Source organism: Hordeum vulgare, chromosome 4H, assembly GCF_904849725.1.
Source record: "Hordeum vulgare subsp. vulgare chromosome 4H, MorexV3_pseudomolecules_assembly, whole genome shotgun sequence".
Classification (NCBI taxonomy): Eukaryota; Viridiplantae; Streptophyta; class Magnoliopsida; order Poales; family Poaceae; genus Hordeum; species Hordeum vulgare.
The window spans coordinates 238082678-238108453 of record NC_058521.1 but is presented as its reverse complement, the minus strand read 5'-3'; the positions used below and the strand labels follow the sequence as shown (position 1 = coordinate 238108453).

Below are 25776 nucleotides of genomic sequence, written 5' to 3'. Positions count from 1 at the left end.
GTTACCGTGCTTGCGAAACGCTTAGATGCGCTTCTTTCCATTTTGGGGCCTCGTTCCCTAAATCGGAAAGGACCGCATCTTAGTCGTTACACAACCGCTTCTTGGTATCAATCCTCATGACTATGAAATCAACAAGCGCTTCTGGAGGAGGAGGCAAAGGATAGATATGAAGCAATTCCCCGAAAGAGGACTTGCTTATGACATCCCTCTTTTCCCCTTTATTAGCGTTCGCTATCTCGCATGGCCGCTTCGCCGACCATCGGGTTTGGTAGATACCCATGCTACCAAAAAAATGGAAACATTAACTACTTCAAGCAGTCATAACTGAATTTCAGAGAAAAAGAATACCTAATTGCCATGTGATCAAAAGCTTCAGGAAATGCCATATTAAAACATGAAACAAAGTTCAAGCACATATATAAAATCAGATGCATAAGCTTGCATAAGTTGCAAGAAAATGCAGTAGAAAAAAATAACCCATAAAATTCAATAGCATACACTAAAAATGAGTAGCATTGATAATTACAGCAGCATTCATAAAAAATCCAGTAGCATAAAAGTTCAGGTGCTACAAAAAACAATAAAAAGCCACCGGTTACAAAAAACTATGAACTAGAGAAGCTATAAGCTACAAAAATTCAGAAAACTCCTAATTTCCAATTGGTTTCAATTCCAGTGATGTATGACTGTATGATTTGCAGTGGTTGCAGTGGATAGAGTGTACAAAAACCGAGGAGCACGTGTTCTACTATTTCTGTAGGTACTACTATTTCTGAAGTGATGTATGACAGTTTTGATTCTTGTAGGATCTACTATTTCTGCAGCCCTGGTGATTCCTACAACTAATATTGTTGGTGCAACTGTAGTAATTCATGTAGGTACTACAAAAAATCCTGCAAAAACCATAGTCCTGAAATGCAACCACTACAAAATCCTGCAACTGTGAAGATTCCTGTAACTACTACAAATCCTGCAACCACAACCCTGGAGCACATGTTCCCTGACGTATTGGAATGATCATTATCTCATCTATCTATCTATCTATGTGCCAGCATTGCATCCTGGATGATCAAATCGGGGAGTAGAGTAGTGGTTTCGACGCACACAAGTTTTAACCGGTTCCTACAAATCCCTCGGCTTGTGAGTTGTGAGGATCGATCGACGCTATTGTCAGCTCATCTTCCCCTGCCTTGCCAACCAGAGATTCACCCGAGTATGTTTTGATCTATGCTTCTTCCATGAAGAAGCACGTGCAGATTTAGCCGGGTAGAGCGTGCACAATCTCTGATGAGCAAAAATTCAGCGGAGGCGAGCGCCGCGCGTCGGCCAAGTCGGGAAGGAAGGATGCAGTGCTAAAAGTGCATGTTATGCCCCTAATCGACTTTTGGTGTTAATGACAACACATACATATGAAACTAATCCTATTTGTTGAGTGTATCTCAGGATGGCAAGTACTTTAGTAGATTGAGAATTATGTGCCAAGGTGGTCTGAGAAGATCGGGATTCATATGTCAAGAAGGCTCGGGATTGAGAAAAATGATGTAGACTATCCTTTTAAGTTTACTATTCTTGAGTATAGGGATCCCGCACTATTAAGAGGGGATCACAGGTTTTGCGATGAATTTGCTCATACCACATCTTCACTATTCTGCTCAATACCACATCTTCACTACTCTGCTCTTATCTCAAAACAGGACTAATGCCTCGGACTTCCGGCTCCCTCCGGATGTCCGAGGGCCGGTCGAGGGTCGGACGACCGACAAGCTTCGGAAATCTGGAGCTCTGCACCAGAAGAACTTGAGCCATATAACTCGGACTTCCGGCTCCCTCCGGACGTCTGAGAGCCGGTCGACCGACCAGCTTCGGAAATCCGGAGCCCTGCACCAGAAGAACGTGAGCCATATAACTCGGCCTTCCGGCTCCCTGCGGACGTCCGAGGGCCGGACGTCCGTCCCCTTTCGAAAATCCGGAATCTCGCACCAGAAGAAGTTGAGTCGAATAACTCGGACTTCCGGCCTTCTCCGGACGTCCGGTCCCTGTTCAACTCACAGTGATTCCAGACATATCTACAGCCCTCGGACGACCGACCCCTGTCGGACGTCCGACCCCTTGTGGACGCCCGGACATCCGTGAACTGCCGGATGTCCGAACCCTGTGTGTCTTAAAGTGTCCCCAACGGCTGTTTTACACTCCCCACTATATATACCCCCCTCCCACTTCGTGAGAGCGTGTCCAACACAGCAAGAACACATGCAAGAACACATACAAGAACACCTTTCTTCTCACTCACTCTTGTCTACACTAAATCTTAGATCCCAAGAGCATTTGTGAGTCCATTTGAGTGTTGTTCCAATCAAAAGATAGATCGTCTCCTTCTCCTCCTTCCCACCAAAGTGATTTGTGATTTGAGCAAGTTTTGAGCAATCCCCGTGATCTTGTTACTCTTGGAGGTTGGAGACTCCTAGGCGGTAGGAGTCCTCCGAGAGGAATCAAACCATTGTGATTTCCCCCGGAAAGTTTGTGAAGGTTTGGAAGCCACCTCAAGGCTTACCACTAGTGGTTGATAAACGCCTTCGTGGAGTTATATCAAAGGGAGAATAGGGTGAGCCTTCGTGGAGTTGGTGTGCCTTCGTGGTAACATCCGCCCCTCTAACGGTGACGTAGCTTCCCTCCAAGGAAGTGAACATCGGGATACATCCTCGTCTCTCTTGGAGTTTCGGTTATTCCTAACCCTAACTCTCTACTTGTGTTAATCCTTATTACGTACTTGTATTTGATTATTGTTTATCGGTTGCCTTACTTCACTCTAAATAGCTTACTCTTTGTCATAGCAATTATTAGGCCTACGCTCATTATTACGTACTTGTGTTAATCCTTATTACGTACTTGTATTTGATTATTGTTTATCGGTTGCCTTACTTCACTCTAACAAGACCACCTTTGCCTAAAATTGCTAAGTAATTATTAAAATTTGCAACTGTACCTATTCACCCCCTCTAGGTCCATCTCGATCCTTTTCAAGTGCCGCACGTGCTGAAATGGCAACAACAACAACAATGTCGGCCAAGTCGGCAAAATAATTTGGGGAAGGAGGAGAACCGTACCTTCTTGGGTTGGCACCGACCACCTCGTCACGGCGTTGGGTTAGCCCCGCCCGCGCCGCCGCCGCCCTCTGAGATCCGCCGCTCTCCCAGATCCGGTCGTCTCCGCCTCCCTCCGCCGAGTGCGTAGCTGTGGAAACAGGCCCAGCTTCATCTTCAAGATTGTTTTCCTGAAACAACGAACCCGTTTCACGAAACGACCACGACTAGGTTGCTGCTACGTTGGACGCAGGCACAATCTCGTTTGTCAGATCGAGGTAAAATCAACAGGCGAGCGGCCGGTGCATCAATCACGCAGATCAGCCGGTAGGAGGTAAGATTTTTTGATTAAGTAACCGTTTTTAGTGAAAGTTTAGGGGTATATACAATTGATTCTTTGCACGACTTCGATACTTGCGGCACCGAAATGAAATGGGCACCGTTCTGCGTCGGCGCACCGGCGCGAGCGCCCCCGTCGGTCGACACGCAACTCTACGATGCAACAACTGCTAGCCATCAGATCCATTTGTCTCTTCGTCAATCTCTTGCATCGTCTTCCTCTGGAAAGTTACAGCATCACGAGCGTCATTGACCCCGCCCGTAATCTCCCGTGAGGCGACTAAGTTCGAAGCAGCACAACACACCCCGTGCTCGCCGGAGCCGCCACTCGTCGGCGTGCTCACCAGCACGCTCGTCGGAGCCACTCGTCGGAGCCGCTCGTCGGCGTGCTCGTCAGAGCCGCTCGCCGGAGCTCGTCGCCGCTCGTCACAGCACCCTCATGCCCCCCCCGTCGCTCGTCGCTTGTCGCCATCGACGCCGCCAGTTTGAAGCTTTTCTCACTTTCGTTGAAACCTTTTCCGTGTCGCTTGAAGCTTTTTCCATGTTGTTTGAAGCTTTCTGCTGGTTGTAGCAAAAATGTCAGACTTTCCTCGTTGGTTTGTGGTTGAAGCTTTTCAAACATATGATTGAAGCTTTTGTGTCAACGATTGCAGCTTTTTGTGTTTATCTGTCGCAGGTTGAAGCTTTTTATATCGTCGGTTGCAAGAAATCAAATGAAGAATATAACAAATTTGTATAATGGTTGTAGCATTTTTCCATCATGGTTGCAACTCGCCATGCCAGTGTTTGTAGCAAAGAACAAAACGGTTTGCAACAAAACAGAATTACGGATGTAACAATTTTGTATAATGCTTGTAGCATTTTTTCATCATGGTTGTAGCTCGCCATGCTAGTGCTTATAGCAAAGAACAAAACGGTTTGCAACAAAACATAATTACGGATGTAACAAATTTGTATAATAGTTCTAGCATTTTTTCATCATGGTTGCAGCTCGCCATGCCAACGCTTGTACCATAATTTTCGTCAATGCTTGAAGCTTTTTTTTCATGCTGGTTGAAGCTTTTTTATGCCGTTTGAAGCTTTTTCACACCAATTGTAGCTTTTTTAATAGATGCATACGCACATATCCGTCCATGGCAAGGGGCAGCCATGGCATCTCCCCTGTGGCTCGGCTCGAGCACCGACGATGGTGGTTTTGCAGCAGCGCCAGCGAAGGGTACGAGGGCGTACGGCGGCGCCTGCGGGGGAGGTGGGGGGCGGCGACGGTGGCCTGCACAAAGGGAACGTCAATGAAGGTACGAGGGCGTGCGGCGGCGCGTGCGCGGGGGGAGGGGCGACGACGGCCTGCGCAGAGGGGATGCACGCGACGACTGCGACTGCGCAGGGAAAGGGGGCGACGATGACCTGCGCAGAGGGGATGCGCGCGATCCACCCAGATCGAACGAACACGGTGCGTCCGGCCGAATCGGCCGTCGCGTAGTGTATAAACATTTCCCAAATGAAATCAAGAGGCTCCATGCTGCGGCCACTCCCCCTTCCCTCATAAGAGCATCTTCAACAGTCTGTATGTTCAATCGTTGGTATAAGTGTCTATATCAACAACCAAGAGCACATCATATAAGCTCTTTAATGAAGTGTATGTTAATCGTATGTAAAATAACTAAGCGGGTCCATTAAACATGGAAGAAATGACCATGCTTGCCTCGGAGCTTGTGTCTGAACCATTGCTTCAAGTTCATACGATTTTATTCTCCCTCTTCTTTTATTATGCGTCATGTCATCAAAATCATCTACTACTATGTGGCAATTTTACCAACGATGATCATACAACTATTGGAGATGCCCTAACCCAACTCCCATCTGCTCCGTTGCTAAAAAAAAAACCCCCCTCCCATCTGCTCCGCGTCGCCGCATCCTCTGCAGCCCTTGCCTCCGCCGTCTCCGGCTCCGCCCGCCTCTCTGCGGCCGCGTCCAACTATACCCACGGTTATTACGACGCCGATATGACTATCATGACTCCCGCCCCTCTCGAGGTACGCGCGCATGCACCCTCATCCTCCTCGCCATTGTCCGATCTCCCCTCCTCGCGGCTGCACTTCCCCGTGGCCCCGCCCTTGGTGCCCCGCGATCGGGTGGGGCTACATAGCATCTAGGGTTTATCGCCTCCCCTCCCCGGGGGATCTAACCCGACTTGTTGTTGCTTCTCCTACCTCGCAGCAGGCGAACGACGAGTTGCTTGTTCCCCACCAGGGGCTAGCCACCGCCGCTGGAGACACTGCGCAGCCCATGGAAGGTATTGTGTGCGCCCCTAGCTCTATCTCGATGGTGCTTTGTTTCATCCTGATTCGCAGCGTGATTCGGGAATGTGTGGTGCTGGGTGTGCCCGTTTGGATTGTTCGTAATCCTGGGCATCTGATGTCTATGGTAGCAGTGGTGGCACAGACGGAAGCGGCAAGCACAGCCGAGAGCCAGCCTTCTGAGGACCCGCAGACATCGCGGTTCTCTTGGACAATCGCAAGTTTTACCCGGCTCAACGGGAAGAAGCACTACTCTGACGTGTTTGTCGTCGGTGGGTACAAATGGTGAGCTCTTATGTCTCTTTATACGTATTCGGCTGTGTTGGCACTGCGGTGTATTATGATAATCCAGCCTACGTAACCAGCTTTTGCCTAGTTTGGTGTTTGTTTAACCAACTTATCTCTAGTTCCCTGTATTTTTGCACAGCCGATTATAAAATAAGCACAGCTCAGCACAATTCGGCAACCACAAACTCAGCCTTATACTAGCTGCAGCTGCAGTGACTTTTCAGAATGTTTTAACTTGGTAACGTCTATGGCTTTGATACAGGCGTGTTCTTATTTTCCCCAAGGGGAATAATGTGGAGCACCTGTCAATGTACTTGGACATCGCTGACTCGGCCAATCTCCCATATGGTTGGAGCCGTTCTGCCCAGTTTAGCTTATCTGTTGTAAACCAGATTGATCAGAAGTATACGACACAAAAAGGTGTATTCTTTCTTCATGCTGTACATAATCCTGCATTACGTAGATTTACACTTAAACTTGAGTAAACTGTAAAGGAGTGCTAGCACTATTCTAGTCTCCACTAAACTGTCTATGTATACAAAACTACTACTCCTATTGAAGAACTCCAGGGTTTCCGTAGCATAAAGTAGCAATCAATCTCATTTAGATGCTGTTCTGTCTTAAAGAATGAATTCCTCACAGGCTCACAATTTCAATTTTAACGTAGTTTTGTTTAGATTTACTGTTTGAACACTCGGTCACATGTTGCTTCACTCCCCAAAATTAAGTCTGGGTTGTGACCCTCATGCTTGCAAATGCCATGCCACATCTTTTGTTTGTTCATATTTATAGCTACTCCCAACAACAACAACAACAACAAAGCCTTTAGTCCCAAACAAGTCGGGGTAGGCTAGACGTAAAACCCATAAGATCTCGCGACCAACTTATGGTTTTGGCACATGGATAGCAAGCTTCCACGCACCCCTGTCCATGGCTAGTTCTCTGGTGATACTTGAGTTCTTCAAATCTCTCTTTACGGACTCCTCCCATGTCAGATTCGGTCTACCGCAACCTCTTCTGACATTATCAGCACGCTTTAGCCGTCCGCTATGCATTGGAGCTTCTGGAGGCCTGTGCTGAATATGCCCAAACCATCTCAGACGATGTTGGACAAGCTTCTCATCAATCGGCGCTACCCCAACTCTATCTCGTATGTCATCATTCCGGACTCGGTCCTTCCATCAAAACATGCGCATCTCCGCCACACCCAGCTGTTGCACATGTCGCCTTTTAGTCGGCCAACACTCAGCGCCATACAACATTGCGGGTTGAACCCCCGACCTATAGAACTTGCCTTTTAGCTTTTGTGGCACTCTCTTATCACAGAGAATGCCAGAAGCTTGGCGCCACTTCACCCATCCGACTTCAATTCGATGGTTCACATCTTCATCCATATCCTCATCCTTCTGCGACATTGACCCCAAATATCGAAAGGTGTCCTTCTGAGGCACCACCTTCCCATCCAGGCTAACCCTCTCCTCCTCCTCGTGCCTAGTAGTATTGAAACCGCACTTCATGTACTCGGTTTTTGTTCCACTAAGACTAAAACCTTTCGATTCGAAGGTTTGTCTCCATAGCTCTAACTTCCTCTTGACCCCCGTCCGACCATCATCGACCTGCACCACATCGGCCGCAAAGAGCATACACCATGGGATATCTCCTTGTATATCCCTTGTGACTTCATCCATCACCAAGGCAAAAAAATAAGGGCTCAAAGCCGACCCCTGTGCAGTCCTATTTTAATTGGGAAGTCATCAGTATCGCCATCACTTGTCCGAACACTTGTCAAAGCATTGCCGTACATGTCCTTGATGAGGGTAATGTACTTTGCTGAGACTTTGTGTTTCTCCAAGGCCCACCACATGACATTCCGCGGTATCTTATCATAGGCCTTGTCCAAGTCAATGAACACCATATGCAGGTCCTTCTTTTGCTCCCTGTATCTCTCCATAAGTTGTCCTACCAAGAAAACCATGGTCGACCTCCCCGGCATGAAACCAAACTGATTTTTGGTCACGCTTGTCATTCTTCTTAAGCGGTGCTGAATGACTCTCTCACATAGCTTCATTGTATGGCTCATCAGCTTAATTCCATGGTAATTAGTACAACTCTAAACACCCACCTTGTTCTTGAAGATTTGTACTAATATACTCCGCCTCCATTCTTCTGCATCTTGCTTGCCCGAAATATGAGGTTGAAAAGCTTGGTTAGCCATACTATCGCTATGTCCCCGAGGCCTCTAAATGTGTGGAGCCTGCGATTTGAACCCCTGCCCCCCTGGGATGGAATGTGTTCATAGGTACTCCTCCATTCCAGAATATAAGGTACATCAGTTATGGTGCTAGTCAAACTTATATTACCTCCATCCCAAAATTCTTGTCTTAGATTTATTTAGATACGGATGTAACTAACACTAAAACGTGACTACATACATCCGTATCTAGACAAATCTAAGACAAGAATTTTGGGATGGAGGGAGTATATGATTGACAAAAATTATAGAATAAAACATCAACATTTACAATACAAAATGAATAAAATCTGAAAATACTTTTGTGATGGATCTAATGATATTAATTTGGTACCGCTGATATTGATACTTTTTTCTAAAACTTGTCAAACATGCAAATTTTTGACCTTTGAAAAAACTAATACACCTTATATTTTGGAACGGAGGGAGTTATTAGGAAGGATATTTGAACTTGATCTACTGATTATGAGTACTGCTGTTTGCTCTTCTTTCTATTTGCCAATGTATAATTTATATGGTATAAATGTAGCTCTAATGCACTATTCTTCTCTGTCTGACAGATACTCAACATCAATTTAGTGCACGTGAGAGTGATTGGGGGTTCACTTCTTTTATGCCTTTGAGTGAGCTATATGATCCAAGTAGAGGATACCTTGTGAATGATACTATTGTTGTGGAGGCACAGGTTGCTGTCCGCAAAATGGTTGACTATTGGACATATGACTCAAAAAAGGAAACAGGTTATGTTGGTTTGAAAAACCAAGGAGCAACCTGTTATATGAACTCTCTTCTACAAACATTGTACCACATACCATACTTCAGAAAGGTCCTCTTTATGCATTGTAACGTTCTAAGCATTATTATTTTCTGTACTATTCGACTAACTGAGGTTTTCTCGCAGGCTGTGTATCATATGCCAACCACCGAAACCGACATGCCATCTGGAAGTATTCCCTTGGCGCTTCAAAGCCTTTTCTATAAGCTCCAGTACAGTGACAACAGTGTAGCTACAAAAGAGTTGACGAAATCTTTTGGATGGGACACATATGATTCCTTCATGCAGCATGATGTGCAAGAGCTCAACAGAGTTCTCTGTGAGAAACTTGAAGATAAGATGAAGGTAATGAATTTAGTATAGGGCTTCCTATATGGAGCACACAGGCTTCTATTAACTTAGCTTTCTCCCTAGGGAACTGTTGTAGAAGGAACAATCGAGCAATTATTTGAAGGTCACCACATTAATTATATTGAGTGTATAAACGTGGACTATAAATCTAACAGGAAGGAGTCCTTTTATGGCACATAACTACACATTATCTTCGTACCAGGTTCCCATTAGCTGTGTTTTGATCTTTATAGCTGAGATAATACAATATTGTTTCCTTGCAGACCTTCAACTTGATGTTAAAGGTTGTCGTGACGTGTATGCGTCGTTCGATAAATATGTTGAGGTTGAGTGTCTCGAGGGTGATAACAAGTATCATGCAGAGAATCATGGTTTACAGGTACACACAGCACATATTCTGCTTTCCATTAAGCTGTAATCTGAAACTTGAATTGGTGCTTTTATGAAGATCTTGATTGGAACTGTGTCATATGAATCTGCATTCTGTACACAAGCTCTGTTCAGAAGTAGATGATGTTTTGGAAAGAATGCATTTAAATGTCTGTAACATGCAAAAAGTTATTTAGATTGTTCAGATGGAAATAGTAACTATATTTTTCATAAAATATGTTCACATTTTTATAGCTTTTTAACATATTCGCATTAAAAGAAGCGAAACACTATATATCACCCGACGGATCGCAGCCTCGCGTCCGCCGTCTTCTCTGCACAACACGTGTCCCATGACCACCACCACTCGTTATTGCAACTGGCTCATTCTTGCAATCTCTCTTATCACAACAACGACCATGTTGCAGGATTTAGATCCTGGAGAGAAGGCGTGTCTCGTGCTCCTTTCAAGCTCCAGTCGAGTCAGCCGCCTCCTCGCGCTACTCCGAGGTCCCGTCGAGTCGCCGCCTCCCTATGTTGCTCCGACTGCTGCCATCGGCGCTCGTGCTGACTAGCACGCCAACGAGCTTCTCTGGGACCTAGTTTCCCCGTCGAGCTGTCATCTCCCCGTGTTGCTCTAACAGCCGCCGACGCGTGGCACCGGCAAGCACATCGACGAGCTTCTCCGGCAAGCTCCTCCATTGAGCTTCTTTGACGAGTTGCACACAACTAGCACTAGAATGCTCTTTGCAACATGTACGATGTTGCAAAAGATTTTCTGTAACACGAGCTCTCTTGCAAAAACTACGGTAGAAAACAGTAAGCAAGATTTTCTGCAACACATCTTCTGTTGCAAATATTTTCTGCAACATTACCTTTGTTTCAAAGACTTCTCAGAAGAAAAATGAACGTCCCGAGGTATTTGCAACAAACGTCTTGTTGCAGAAAGCCTTCTGCACCACCACTATTCTTGCAAAGGGGTGGTTGCTTACATGTATAGATCAAACGGTCATTAGTGTGTCCATCTAATGGTCAGCGAGGCAGCGGATCTTTTGTGATTATCCGCCGGTCTATTTATGTGTGTCCCTCAAAAGAAACAGTCACAATTTCATGTTTGAGACACTTCGCATGTCGAAAACGCCATCTATTTATGAGCACAGGGGTACCTTCCATTAGTTTGAGAAATGCAGTTTCTCTTATTCTCTGATTTATTTTGGTATTGTCTTGGTGACTGGATTTCAATCTTGATATTTCAGGATGCAAAAAAGGGTGCTCTCTTCCTTGATTTCCCCCCTGTTTTGCAACTTCAGCTGAAGCGTTTTGAGTACGATCATATGAGAGATACCATGGTTAAGGTAGGGACTGTCATACCTTGCTGTTTCTTTTATCTATTCTTTTACTTATATAGTTTTCTACGTTTCGAAGCAGTTGCATATTCTTTATATTATTCATGTACATAATACCTGTTCTGTGGAAGTAACAAATGATGTGATTTGGACATTTTTTATGGAATACTGGAACCGTAAGAATCACCAATTGTTTCCATAAACACATTATCTTTGAAGCAGCACAAGGTTGTGGAGCAGCTCCTCCACCTTTGCTGCTAGAAAGTGTACATCACAAGTGTTGAAAGAAATACTTCAATGTGGTGCGATAGATATCCCTCTAGAGGTGAATATAGCCTGATATGGCAGCAGGTCAATAAAAAACTACAGGCTTTGTTGTTGTTATTGTTGGTGTTGTTTAAAATACACAATCTGTAAACGGCAGCCTGGTGCATGTACCTCCCGCTTGCACAGGGTCCGGGGAAGGGTCCGACCACTTTGGGTCTATTGTACACAACCTTTCCCTACATTTTTGCAAGAACACACAATCTATAGTTGAGTGAAATGGACCATTCGTGAATCTTATTGAACCATTGCATCGTACTCCCTCCGTCTCGAAATAAGTGACTCAACTTTGTACTAACTTTCTGTTAGAGTATATATAATATAGCCGTGTACCCTTTTGTACTTATCCCATTGTATAAGGGGTTTCCTGCATATATTCCACACCTGTACATGTATATATTGTTAGGAATAAGCAACTTGTATTCCCATGAGGCCATAGGCCAGTATATATACATGTACAGGTGGTGGACTATATGCAGGAAACCCCTTATATATTGGGATAAATACAAAAGGGTACATGACTTATATTATAACTCTAACACCCTCCCTCAAACTCATGGTGGATGAACAACATTGAGTTTGGAGAGATAAAAGCCATGTTGTGCTCTAGTCTGGGCCTTCGTCAGGAAATCCGCCAACTGTAACTCGGAAGGCACATACTGAAGAGCAATAACCTGATCCTGCACAGCAGCGCGCACATAGGAAGCATCAACGCCAATATGCTTGGTGAGCTCATGCTTCACAGGGTCGCGCGCAATGCTAATAGCACCTGTACTGTCAGATAAGAGTAGAGTCGGTGTAGTGACAGAAACACCAAAATCCTGAAGTAACCACTGTAACCAAGTCACCTCTGCCGTCAAAAGAGCCATCGCTCGCAACTCAGCCTTTGCACTCGAACGGGAAACTGCAATCTGTTTCTTCGTCTTCCAGGCAATGAGAGAACCACCAAGAAAAACACAGTAAGCAGAAAGTGAACGGCGATCTGAAGGATCACTAGCCCACGTAGCATCCGAATAGGCCTGAAGCTGTAAAGAACTGGAGCGAGGAAAGAATAGACGGTGAGAGATCGTGCCCCGAAGATATCGGAGAACACGGAGGAGATGACTATAGTGAACCGATGTGGGAGCAGAGACGAACTGACTCAGAATATGAACCGGATAAGAGATATCCGGACGAGTGACAGCCAGGTAAACAAGACTGCCAACAAGATGACGATAACGCGTCGGGTCAGGCAGGGGATCACCATCAGTAGCGCATAGGTGAACATTGAGCTCCATAGGAATCTCAACAATGCGCTCATCAGTAAGAGCAGCACGAGCAAGAAGATCCTGGATATACTTTTCCTGGGATATAAAGAAGCCATCAGAGGTAGAAGAAACTTCAATCCCAAGAAAGTAGCGAAGAGGTCCAAGATCAGACATAAGGAACTGCTCACTAAGACGGGCCTTGACAAAGGCAATATACTCGGGGTCATCCCCAGTGATGACCATATCATCAACATAGAGAAGAAGAAGAGTCCGACCACGAGGAGAAAGGTGAATAAACAATGCTGGATCATGAACACTGGGTGAAAAACCAGCGGCAGTCACCACAGAGGCAAAACGCTCAAACCAGGCACGGGGGGCTTGCTTAAGGCCATAGAGAGCGACGAAGACGACATACCATGCCATCAGGAACAGAATACCCAGGTGGTGGTTGCATGTACACCTCCTCACGCAGCTCACCATTAAGAAAAGCATTCTTAACATCAAGCTGAGAGATAGTCCAGTGGCGTGTAGAGGCCACGGCAAGAAGTGTACGAACAGTGGTCATATGAGCCACAGGAGCAAAAGTTTCGTCATAATCACGACCATGCTCCTGCTGAAAACCACGAGCCACAAGACGAGCTTTGTGACGCTCAAGAGAACCATCAGAGCGAGTCTTAACCTTGTAACCCACTTACAAGTGATGGGACGAACTTCGGGAGGAAGGGAAACAAGATCCCACGTACCAGTGCGTTCAAGAGCAGCAATCTCCTCTGCCATCGCAAACTGCCATTCAGGATGAACAACAGCCTGATGATAAGTAGTCGGCTCAAGAACAGCAGCACCAGCGGTGGAAAATCCAAAGCGATCAACAGGCGGACGAGGACGAGAACGCAAACCATAAGTAGGCTGAGATGAGGATGACGACACATCCACAGAGGCATCCACAGAACGTGAATGACGAGTGTAACACTGAGGAAAAGATGGAACAATGGAAGGAGGAATCGCCAAGGTAGAATCGGGGAGTGACGACGAAGAAGTCACCGGAGAGGAAGGTGTAGACTCCGGTGACATGCTAGACGAGGAGACCGTGGAAGATGGTGGCGACAAATCGACTGGAGATGGAGAAGCAGAGGGAGCGGAACGAATAGGCAAAGGCTCGACAGGTGTGATAGGTGTGTCAGGAAAAGTGAGAAAAGAGACATCCTCCACTGAAAAGGTCGAGGAAGATGGGCGTGGGTAGAAGGGACGAGACTCATCGAAAGTCACATCCCGAGAGATACGCATCCGACGACCGATAGGATCCCAACAACGATAGCCCTTATGCTCATCACTATAGCCTAAGAAGACACACTCAACAGACTGAGCGGTCAGTTTGGTGCGTTCGCGGGGGGCAAAAAGAACATAGCAAACACAACCAAACAAGCGAAGGATCGAATAATCAGGAGAACGATCAAAAAGACGCTCGAAAGGAACACCACCCTGTAGAGCAGCGGAAGGCTGGAAATTGATGAGATAGGTGGAGGTGGAGACGGCCTCAACCCAAAAATGAGGCGGGAGAGAGGCAGCAATCATCAATGCACGAGCCGTCTCAAGAAGATGACGATGCTTGCGCTCAGCCACACCATTCTGAGCATGAGCACCAGGACAAGAGAATTGAGAGAGAGTCCCTTGCTCAGCAAGAACACCACGCAACATCTTAGAGATATACTCGCCAGCGGAGTTAGCACGAAACACACGAATGGGAGAAGAGAACTGAGTATGAACCATGGCAGCAAAACGCTTATAAATGGACAACACCTCACTACGAGAAGTCATGAAATAAAGCCATGTGTAACGAGAGAAGTCATCTATGAAAATAATATAGTATTTATGACCCCCTTTCGAAGCGAAGGGAGCCGGACCCCATACATCGGAATGGACTAAATCAAAAGGACGCTTAGACACTGACTCACTATGTGGATATGGTAACTGAATCTGCTTGCCAAGACGACAACCCTGACACTCTAAGGAGGCATCTCCTGAGACAGACCCCAGAAGACCTCGACGAACTAACGATGACAAACGAGAACCACACAGATGACCAAGTCGATGTTGCCACTGCTGGAAAGAACCAGTAGCCGAGGCGACCAAATCGGAAGAACTGGCGATAGAGTGGGCAGCGGAAGGAACATGAAGCCAGTCCAACTCCCAAAGACCCTCAGAATCACGGCGGCGAGGACCAACCCCAACCAGAGTGTGCGTGCGATGGTCCTGGACAGAACAAGAGTCAAGGTCAAGGATGACACGACAACCAGAATCAGCAAGTTGACCAGCGGAAAACAAATTCATGGTAAGTCGAGGAACATGAGCAACATCAGGAACAGAATAAGGAGTGGTAAGAGTGCCTCTACCAACGACAGGAAGGGGAGTACCATCAGCGGTGAGGACATGAACAGGAGAATCAAGCGATCGAAGAGAGGACAGAGTGGAAGAATTAGAAGTCATATGAAAGGAAGCTCCAGAGTCCAGAACCCATGGGGATGTACCTGACTGTGTAGAAGGTGGTTGCTCAGTGCGGGAAGCCTTAGTCACAGAACCAGCAGTACCCGTTGAGGAAGAACCTGAAGCAGCGAGCAGACGCTTAAGTCTCAGAATATCCTGCTCAGTCAAAGCGATGGCTGAAGCTGTCGAGGTAGATGACGAAGTCGCTGTAGATGATGACCGCGCCTTGCGCAAGTGTTTCTTCTTCGTGTAGCAGTGGGACTCAATATGACCATCATTGTTGCAGTAGTTACAATGTGGACGGGGGCGACCTGAGCCGCCAGAAGGAGTGGGCAAGAGCGGCGGAGCACTCGAGCGAGAAGGGGTCGGTGCAGCAGGTGGCGTAGAAAAAGTCCGAGCAGCGAGCACCGAGGGAACCTCCAGCAAACCAGCACCACGTAAGCGAGTCTCCTCAGCACGAATCTCAGAAAGCGCCTCCATGAGAGAAATACGGCCACGAGCAAACAACTGAGCACGCCAGGGCTCAAACTCCTTACGGAGCCGAGACAGGAACTCGTAGACGCGATGAAACTCCAAGTCGGCCTGGACAGCCTGGCAACAGGGGCAAGTACGACAACCAGCACTGCGGAGAGAATCAAGCTGCCGCCAGATAGCAGAACTCTGTGCATAGAAGTCATCAACAGTAGAGTCACCCTGTTGAAGAGCATGCTCCTGACGGACCACAGAGGGCTCATAGCGCTGACGAAGGCGAGTCCACATCTCAAACACAGTAGGAAGGCCCAGAAACTCAGAGGCAAACTGAGGCAGAACGCTAGCAGTGAGAACAGCTGCAGCACGAGCATCATCATCAAGCCACTGGGTGTAAGCAGACAGAGCACCATGATATATCTGAAGAGCCTCCTCATAAGCCAAAGACCTTCTCATCATAAGCACGGATATCGTCCTCATCAGCAAGCTTAGCCGCATGCTTGGCAGCCTGAGTAGCATCCGCAGGAAAAGCTGGTGGGGTCGGCGGAGTGGGAGCCACGGGAGGAACCTGACATGGCGGACAACAGACCTCACCAGAAAGGAAACCCCATAGGCGGATGCCACGCATGTGAATGCGCATGAAGCCAATGAACTCGGTGTAATTAGTGCCATCAAAGATCACCGGACAACGAGGAACAACAACGTAACCGGATGAAGCAGACATTTTTTTTTAGAACTCACGGGAGTTGCAGATCAGAGAGGGCCGGCGGGAGCAAAACAGACGACGAGGCAGCGACTTGCGTCCCGATCGAAGTCAAAGCAGGAGGAGACGCTCGATCTGGATCCCGTCTGGATTTGGATCTACAGCAGGAATCCCGTCTGGATTTGGAGCAGCAGCAGGTGGAGGCACTCGATCTGGATCCCGTCTGGATTTGGATACGAGACGGCTTCTCGCTGGAGGGTGCCTTCACGTGAGATTGATTGCTCCAACGTGAGAGAGATTGATGGGATCCTGGTTCCTGTGCGTGCAAACAGCAACAGGAACACAACAGACAGCGGCGTAGAGCAACAAGAACTAGTACTGCTCGAGCCTGGTGGCTTCACGTGGAGATTGACACGAGACGGAGCCTTCTCACCAGAAGCTAAAAAAAGAGGTGCCAGCCTTCCCAGAGAGCGATCCGAGACGGCTTCTCGCTGGATCCTGGCGGATCGAGGCTGGGCGAGATCCAGGAGCGGATGGGCGCCTGAAGTCCGGGAACCGCCGCGAGAGCAGAGTCGGTTCTGGACGGGATCCGGTGACGAGGATGATGAGGAGGAGCGGATCAACAACACGAGTCGCGGCGTGCAAAAGTTAACCTAGCTCTAATACCATGTTAGGAATAAGCAACTTGTATTCCCATGAGGCCATAGGCCAGTATATATACATGTACAGGTGGTGGACTATATGCAGGAAACCCCTTATATATTGGGATAAATACAAAATGGTACATGACTTATATTATAACTCTTAACATATATATCGGCCTATGACCTCATGGGAATACAAGTTGCATATTCCTAACATGGTATTAGAGCCCTAGGTTTTTTTTCGCACGCGCAACTCGTGCTTTTCCTCCTTCCCGACGCTCGCGCTGTAGCTTCTCTCGCCGAAGCTCGCGCTTAGCTACCTTGGGCTGGCGCTTTCTTCTTCCCGACCGCGTCCTGCTCGTGCTGCAGCCTCGGCGTCTCCAGATCGAAGGTTGCCTCGTCTCCAGCTCGCGGCCGCATCGGCTCCTCCCAGTCTCGACGTCTCCCGAAGCCGGATCAAGGCTCTGCTCCCGTCCCCGCCCTCCACCCAGGCCGCGTTGGCTCCTCCCAGTCTCGGCGTCTCCCGCCGTCGGATCGAGGCTTTGCTCCCGCCCCCGCCCTCCACCCCGGCCGCTCGGCTCCTCCCAGCCTCGGTGTCTCCCGCCGCCGGATCGAGGCTCTGCTCCCGCCCCCGCCCTCCACCCTGGCCGCGTCGTGCTCTCCAGATCAAAGCCAGGATCGCGGCTCCTCCCAGTCTTGGCGTCTTCAGATTGGATCAACACTCCAGCCGGGCCGCTTTTTGCTCTCCAGATCGAAGGTTCCCGTGCCGCGCCGCCTTCTGCACTCCCGATCGGATCGGGTGTTCACCTGATCGTTGACCTTGCCGGATTTTGCTGCTGCTGTTGCTGGCTCTCGCCCGATCCGCCTGTTATGAGTGCTAACTGCGGTTAGCATCAGGCGCCTCTTCTGTTTGCTTGGTGATTGCTAGCTAAAAAAAATAATAATAATAAAAAATGGTGCGTTTCGCTTGTCCATCCGTGAAGTTTGAGGGTGTTTCCTACCCTGCTTCCGTCTCGCCCATGCGTCGTCTCTCGGTTCAGCATGGTGCTCGTTCGTCTGTGATGTCCTTCTGTTTGCGGTCTTTCGCCGACTGTGTGGGTCGCTCTTCCATGACTCTTGCGATTTCCACACATGGTGATTGTCGATCTACATCGACTCCTTCCGTGACTTATACCGGTGATTGTCACTCCGCCGACTGTGTAGGTCGCTCTTCTACGACTCCTGCGACCTCCACTCCTGGTGATTATCGATCTACATCGAGTCTTCCTGTGACTCCTATCGGTGATTGTCACTCTACATCGACTCTTTCCGTGACTTCTACCGGTGATTGTCACTCTACACCGACTCCTCTCATCGACTGTATTGGTGCATATGACTTCACCGACACATGCCTTCCCTTGGTGCTTGGGGCTTGTCTGTGTGCGCCCTCGTCTCCTTCATCGGCTCTTGTGGGTGCTACTGGTTATGCTACACGGCGCCATCTAGCAGCTTCCATAGGCGGTGGTGGCTGCTCCTCTCCCGATGCTACTACTCCACCTACTTCAGCTGTGTACTTCACCGAGGACGAGATTACGCGACTTCGCACCTTGCTGCTTGTCTCCGACTCTCTATTGTCGGGTGCGTCTACATCGACATCTTCCGTTGCGGCCCTGACTGAGCAGGAGATTGGGCGATTTCGATGTCTGCTTGCTCCATCTTCTGGTTCTTCATCGACAGGTTCTGTTGGTTCTGCTACCGACTCTTCTGGCATTGTGAGACCACCTTCTACACAAGCAGGTACATCTCCGTGGATTCTTGATACTGGAGCATCTTTTCATATGATTCATGATGCATCAACTCTGTCATCTACTCGACCTCTTGATTCTCCTTTTCATGTTCTTGCTACTGATGGTACTTCTCTCCTGGTTACTGGCCGAGGCACTCTTAGCACTTCATCTTTTCATGTCCCCGATGTTGCTCATGTTCCTCGGCTTACCATGCAGCTCATTTCTGGTGGTTAGATTGTTGACTCTGGTTGTCGGGTCATTCTTGACTTTGACTCATGTTCCGTTCTGGACTGTCACACTTACCATGCAGATCATTTCTGGTGGTCGGATTGTTGACTGTGGTTGTCGGGCCATTCTTGACTTTGACTCATGTTCTGTTCTGGACTGTCACACTGGTGCTCTTCTTGGTGCTGGCCTCCGGCGCCGTGACTCTCAGGGTCTCTGGGAGCTTGACTGGCTTCACCTTCCATCCGCTGCCATCGCAGCCAGTCTCTCCACCTCTGTTGCCTTGTCTATCAGCTCTTTTCAGCAGTGGCATCATCGTCTGGGTCATTTATGTGGTTCTCGTCTCTCATCCTTAGTTCGACATGGTCTTCTTGGATCCGTTTCCGGTGGTGTGTCTTTAGACTGTCAGGGTTGCCTGCTTGGTAAACAGGTTCAGTTACCTTATCCTCATAGCGAGACTGTGTCTCAGCGTCCTTTTGACCTTGTTCACTCTAGTGTTTGGGGTCCAGCTCCCTTTGGCTCGAAGGGAGGCCATCGCTACTATATTATCTTTATAGATGATTTCTCTCGACACACGTGGATATATTTCATGTCTTCTCGTAGTGAGGTCTTATCTATCTATAAGCGTTTTGCTGCTATGGTTCACACTCAGTTCTCTATGCCTATTCGTGTGTTCCGTGCTGACTCTCCTGGAGAGTATATCTCCAAGATGTTGCGTGGATTTCTCGCTGAGCAGGGTACACTTGCTCAGTTCTCTTGTCCTGGTGCTCATGCTCAGAATGGTGTGGCTGACCACAAGCATCGTCACCTTCTTGAGAAGGCTCGTGCGATGATGATCGTTGCCTCTCTTCCGCCTCACTTTTGGGCTGAGGCTGTCTCCACTTCCACCTATCTCATCAACCTTCAACCATCCGCTGCCTTACAGGGTGGCGTTCCTTTCAAGCGTCTCTTTGATCGTTCTCCCGATTACTCGGCGCTTCGTTTGTTTCGTTGTGTTTGTTATGTTCTTCTTGCCTCTTGCGAACGCATCAAACTGACCGCTCAGTCTGTTGAGTGTGTCTTCTTAGGCTATAGTGATGAGCATAAGGGCTATCGTTGTTGGGATCCTATCGGTCGTCGGATGCGTATTTCCCGGGATGTGACTTTTGATGACTCTCGTCCCTTCTACCCGCGTCCATCTTCCTCGACCTTTTCAGTGGAGGATGTCTCTTTCCTCACTTTTCCTGACACACCTATCACCCCCATCGAGCCTTTGTCTATTCGTTCTGCTACCTCAGCTTCTCCACCTCTTACTGATTTGCCACCACCATCTCCCACGGTTTCCTCACCTAGCATGTCAACGGATTCTGCACCTTCATCTCCGGTGACTTCTTCGTCTCCACCCCCCGATTCTACCTCAGCGATTCCTCCTTGTATTCTTCCATCTTTTCCTCAGTATTTCACTCGTCGTTCACGTAATGTGGATGCCTCTGCGGATGTGTCATCCTCCTCGTCTCAGCCTATCTATGGCTTGCGCCCTCGTCATCGTCCGTCTGTTGATCGCCTTGGATTTCCCACCGCTGGTGCTGCTGTTCTTGAGCCGACTTCTTATCGTCTGGCTGTTGTTCATCCTGAATGGCAGTTTGCGATGGCAGAGGAGATTGCTGCTCTTGAACGCACTGGTACGTGAGATCTTGTTTCTCTTCCTCCCGGTGTCCGTCCCATCACTTGTAAGTGGGTCTACAAGGTTAAGACTCGCTCTGATGGTTCTCTTGAGCGTTACAAAGCTTGTCTTGTGGCTCGTGGCTTTCAGCAGGAGCATGGTCGTGATTACGACGAGACTTTTGCTCCTGTGGCCCATATGACCACTATTCATACACTTCTTGCCGTGGCCTCTGCACGCGACTGGTCTGTATCTCAGCTTGATGTTAAGAATGCCTTTCTTAATGGTGAGTTGCGTGAGGAGGTGTACATGCAACCACCACCTGGGTATTCTGTTCCTGATGGCATGGTATGTCGTCTTCGTCGCTCTCTCTATGGCCTTAAGCAAGCCCCCCCGCGCCTGGTTTGACCATTTCGCCTCTGTGGTCACTGCCGCTGGTTTTTCAGCAAGTGCTCATGATCCAACATTGTTTGTCCACCTTTCTCCTAGTGGTCGGACTCTTCTTCTCTATGTTGATGACATGATCATCACTGGTGATGACCCCGAGTATATTGCCTTTGTCAAGGCCCGTCTTAGTGAGCAGTTTCGTATGTCTGATCTTGGACCTCTTCGCTACTTTCTTGGGATTGAAGTCTCTTCTACCTCTGATGGCTTTTTTACTTTTTTATATCCCAGGAAAAGTATATCCAGGATCTTCTTGCTCGTGCTGCTCTTACTGACGAGCGTATTGTTGAGACTCCCATGGAGCTCAATGTTCACCTCCGTGATACTGATGGTGACCCCTTGTCTGACCCGACGCGTTATCGTCATCTTGTTGGCAGTCTTGTCTATCTAGCTGTCACTCGTCCGGATATCTCTTATCCGGTTCATATTCTGAGTCAGTTTGTCTCCGCTCCCACCTCGGTTCACTATAGTCACCTCCTTCGTGTCCTCCGATATCTTCGGGGCACGATCGCTCACCGTCTATTCTTTCCTCGCTTCAGTTCTTTACAGCTTCAGGCCTATTCGGATGCTACGTGGGTTAGTGATCCATTCAAATCGTCGTTTACTTTCTGCTTATTGTGTTTTTCTTGGTGGTTCTCTCATTGCCTGGAAGACGAAGAAACAAACCGCAGTTTTCCGTTCGAGTGCAGAGGCCAAGTTGCGAGCAATGGCTCTTGGCAGAGGTGACTTGGTTACGGTGGTTGCTTCAGGATTTTGGTGACAGTACAAGTGCTATCAGCATTGCGCGCGATCCTGTGAAGCATGAGCTCACCAAGCATATTGGCGTTGATGCTTTCTAAGTGCGCGCTGGTGTGCAGGATCAGGTTATTGCTCTTCAGTATGTGCCTTCTGAGTTACAGTAGGCGGATTTACTGACGGAGGCCTAGACTAGAGTGCAACATGGCTTCTATCTCTCCAAACTCAGTGTTGTTCATCCACCGTGAGTTTGATGGGGGTGTTAAGAGTATATATAATATATCCATGTACCCTTTTGTACTTATCCCATTGTATAAGGGGTTTTCTGCATATATTCCACACCTGTACATGTATATATCGGCCTATGGCCTCATGGAAATACAAGTTGCATATTCCTAACACTTTCGTACAAAGGTTAGTACAAAGTTGAGTCACTTATTTTGGGACGGATGGAGTATTTGTTAACATAAATTTATTGGGTAGACATAGAGCGAATCTTATTGAACCATTGCGTTGTGTAGTTAAAACAAATTTATTGGATAGATACAAAGCTTTTCAACCTCAATTTTTGGGCAAACAAGATGCCGGAAGAATGGAGATGGAGTATACTTTACCAATTTTCAGGAACAAGGGGAATGTTCGAAGTACTAGTTATAACCTTATAGGGGTAGGCCCAGTATTTGAAGAGTGTGTATTCAAAATTTGAAGGCTAGTTTAAGACTAAAGTACTTTTTTTGGGTGTATAACTAAGTATAGCACTATATTGTACTAATTGTTTAATATATACTCCCTCTATCCCAGAATAAGTGTCTCAACTCTAGTACAACTTTGTACTAAAGTTAGTACAAACTTGAGACACTTATTTTGGGACGGGAGTAAATGATATAGCATAATGTAGTAGAACCGTAGAATTGACCATACCTTGAAATCGTTCAACATATAGAATTACTTATTATTCAACATATTAATGTTGCAATCTACTCCTAATATATAGAGGATAGAAAGTAGCAAAGTCTCGCGTGTAAAGAATTCATAATTCATTGCAAACATGTATTTTATTTAGATATACTAAACTAAGAAATCAACTAGCCAAGTTAACTTATTGTTGTATGAAATGAGAAGAGCGACCCCAATCAGACCTTGAAGCGGTTGAACGTTTGGGATTGGAATTGGAAACCAGTGATCCTTCGTTATCTTCTACTGCCGACTAACGATGGAGTAAAGATGAAGCGAGGTTGGTGGGCTGGGAGATGGATGTCGCTAGATGCCTGCGCCGTGTCGCCGTGCGCGCGTGTGGTGAGGCGACGGGGATCTGGCTTGCTGCCATTCCATACCATGCAAACAAAATTAGGGAGGCAATGGTTCGGCTTGTGTGATATGTTCTTCTTTCCTAGGCTATGATGGTGATCAATGGATGTGTTCGTGCATGCAGACCCTACGTGCGTGTTGTGCACTATTGCATGGACTTGGGCCAGTGGGCCATGTCAGGGTGGTGAGGGAGAACACGAAGGTGGGTTGTCTTTCTTTTGGGATGAAATCCTTGGCAGAGCTTGTTTTCCTTTGCATCTATTCTGTTTCACATGATATGCACTATTTTTACATAGTATTTTGCCAAAATAACGGGTATTCAACTGAATACCCATGAATTGTAGTGGGTCCATCCCTGACTAGTTATCGTGGAATTAAGCTGATGAGCCATACAATGAAGCTACGGGTGAGAGTCATTGAGCACCGCTTAAGAAGAATGACAAGCGTGACCAAAAATCCATTTGTTTTCATGCCTAAGAGGCCGACCATGGAAGCCATTTTCTTTGTACGACAACTTATGGAGAGATACATGGAGCAAAACAAGGACCTTCATATGATGTTCATTAACTTGGAGAAGGCCTATGATAAGATACTGTAGAATGTCATGTGGTGGGCCTCGGAGAAACACAAAGCCCCAACAAAGTACATTACTCTCATCAAGGACATGACATGTACGATAATGTTTTGACAAGTGTTCGAACGAGTGATGGTGACACTGATGACTTACTGTTTAAAATAGGACTGAACCAAGGGTTAGCTTTGAGCCCTTGTCTTTTTTTGCTTTGGTGACGGATGAGGTCACAAGGGATATACAAGGAGATATCCCATGGTGTATGCTCTTTGCGAATGATGCGGTGGTAGTCGATGATAGTCGGATGAGGGCTAATAGAAAGTTAGAGCTATGAGGACAGACTTTGGAATAGGAAGGTTTTCGGCTTAGTAGAAGTAAAACTAAGTACGTGAGGTGCGGTCGTCGTTGTCATCGTCGGGTGTTAACCTAAACACGAAATATACTGGACATTCTTACCCTCTCCACCCTCTTTAAATTGATGGATAGTAGAGACATTTCATCAAACATCTTTGAGAAACCTATGTATCTTGAATCAACAGTGGTCATAATTTTGTAGCCATGGAGCATAATACATCACTTGCTAAATAGATGAAACCAAAACAGGCATGTATTGTCATTCTTATGCAAGTGCATGCATGTATTGTCAGATGCCGAATTAATATTGTCAGATGCCTTTGTCCAAGTGCTATTTGTAGGCAGTATGTGGAGGGAACAAAATCTAAAGAAAATTAGAGATGGAAAGGTCTTCAGTGAGAGAACAACCATTTATCGATCGAACACCATTGAGGTCAATGGAAGGAGAAAGAGTATCTGCAAGTTGTGTGTATGGTGCCATGACATCCAGCTTTCGCCAATGTTGGCTCTTTGTTTAGGGATCTCGATGACATGGATTCAAATCAACAGGTGGTTTAAGCAATTCAAAAACAAAGAGAGGAAATCTGTAGACTCATTTATAGCTTGTAGTACCTTGACATGGATTCAAATCGACAGGTGGTTTAAGCAATTCAAAAACAAAGAGAGGAAATCTGTGAACTCCTGTATAGCTTGTAGTACCTTGACATTAGTGTGCAAGTGAAGGTTGTCAAGCACTCTTTTGATGCACCTAATTAAATAATTAATTCCAAGGTCTTGATAATGCTCTAGGTTTGATACCCTCAAAAGCTATCTTGCATGCAGAGGCTGTATAGAAAAGTTGCTAGGGCATGTTTTGTTCAACCAATTGTGAGTTCTCCTCGACGCGAAGCCCACACAGAAGCCTTGTACACAATCAACCATGTGCATGCCACAACTAATCGACCGCATCGGTCTGATAGGAGGGCAGGTGTTCGAGACGAGTATCGGCGCTCTTAGGCGCATGCTAGGTGATGTAGGGCAAACCCTAAGGTTTGGCCCAATCTTCATGACTGGAGGTGAATTCGGGGAAAATCATGAAGAACACATGGGGAAAACACGAGGAAAACACTATTGAACAAGATCCACACCAATATGATCCACACCAAGATACTGCTCATACTATAAATTCAACACAAGATACACATGAATCGAATAACAAAGGAAATAATTAGGCAGTTTATCCAAATCTCTAGGAGGGATGGGTCTTGAGAGGTGATTAGATCCTAGCTTGGTAGCAAGACCTACTAACAGAGAACCTTGCATGGTTGTGAAGATCTCCCAAGGAAAAAAAGTCCCTTTGGATTAGCAAGACCTCCACATCCCTTGAGAGGCTAGCTTGGTTGGGCCATAGGGCAAGATTGGAGAATTTGGCACCAATCCTACAAGACAACCAAATATGGAAGACAATATCACGAGATGATGCACAACGCAAGATGATACACACGATATGATACTCATTACAATTAGGGGTGGGCATTCGGTAGAAACCGAAAATTCGGTTTTTACTATTCGGGTAATTCCTGTGTGTTTGAGTCTTACCATAAGCATGCTCCTACTCACAAGGGCACTATACAAACTGCCGATGGTACCAATCAACCTGTCGTAGGGGTTGGCACAGTCAAATGCACTTCAGCCATCTCCTTATCGTCAGTTTTGCATGTGCCAGCTTTTCCTGTCAATTTGGTCTCTTTCAGTGCTCTCATTGATCAAATAGACTGTCGTGTGATCC

General features: G+C 47.1%; 1 protein-coding gene across 1 annotated transcript in view; it reads left to right on the top strand.

Annotated features, from left to right (window-relative positions):
- The first annotated feature begins 5301 nt into the window (after positions 1-5301).
- LOC123448450 (ubiquitin C-terminal hydrolase 12-like) overlaps positions 5302-25776 on the top strand; it is a 77785-nt gene continuing 57310 nt past the window's right edge. Inside the window, exons 1-9 of the mRNA XM_045125347.1 lie at positions 5302-5452; positions 5637-5712; positions 5851-6001; positions 6267-6424; positions 8816-9081; positions 9157-9375; positions 9445-9553; positions 9645-9760; positions 11007-11105. Coding sequence (XP_044981282.1) covers positions 5423-5452; positions 5637-5712; positions 5851-6001; positions 6267-6424; positions 8816-9081; positions 9157-9375; positions 9445-9553; positions 9645-9760; positions 11007-11105 — 1224 coding nt within the window. The 5' untranslated portion in view covers positions 5302-5422. The remainder of the gene's footprint in view (positions 5453-5636; positions 5713-5850; positions 6002-6266; positions 6425-8815; positions 9082-9156; positions 9376-9444; positions 9554-9644; positions 9761-11006; positions 11106-25776) is intronic.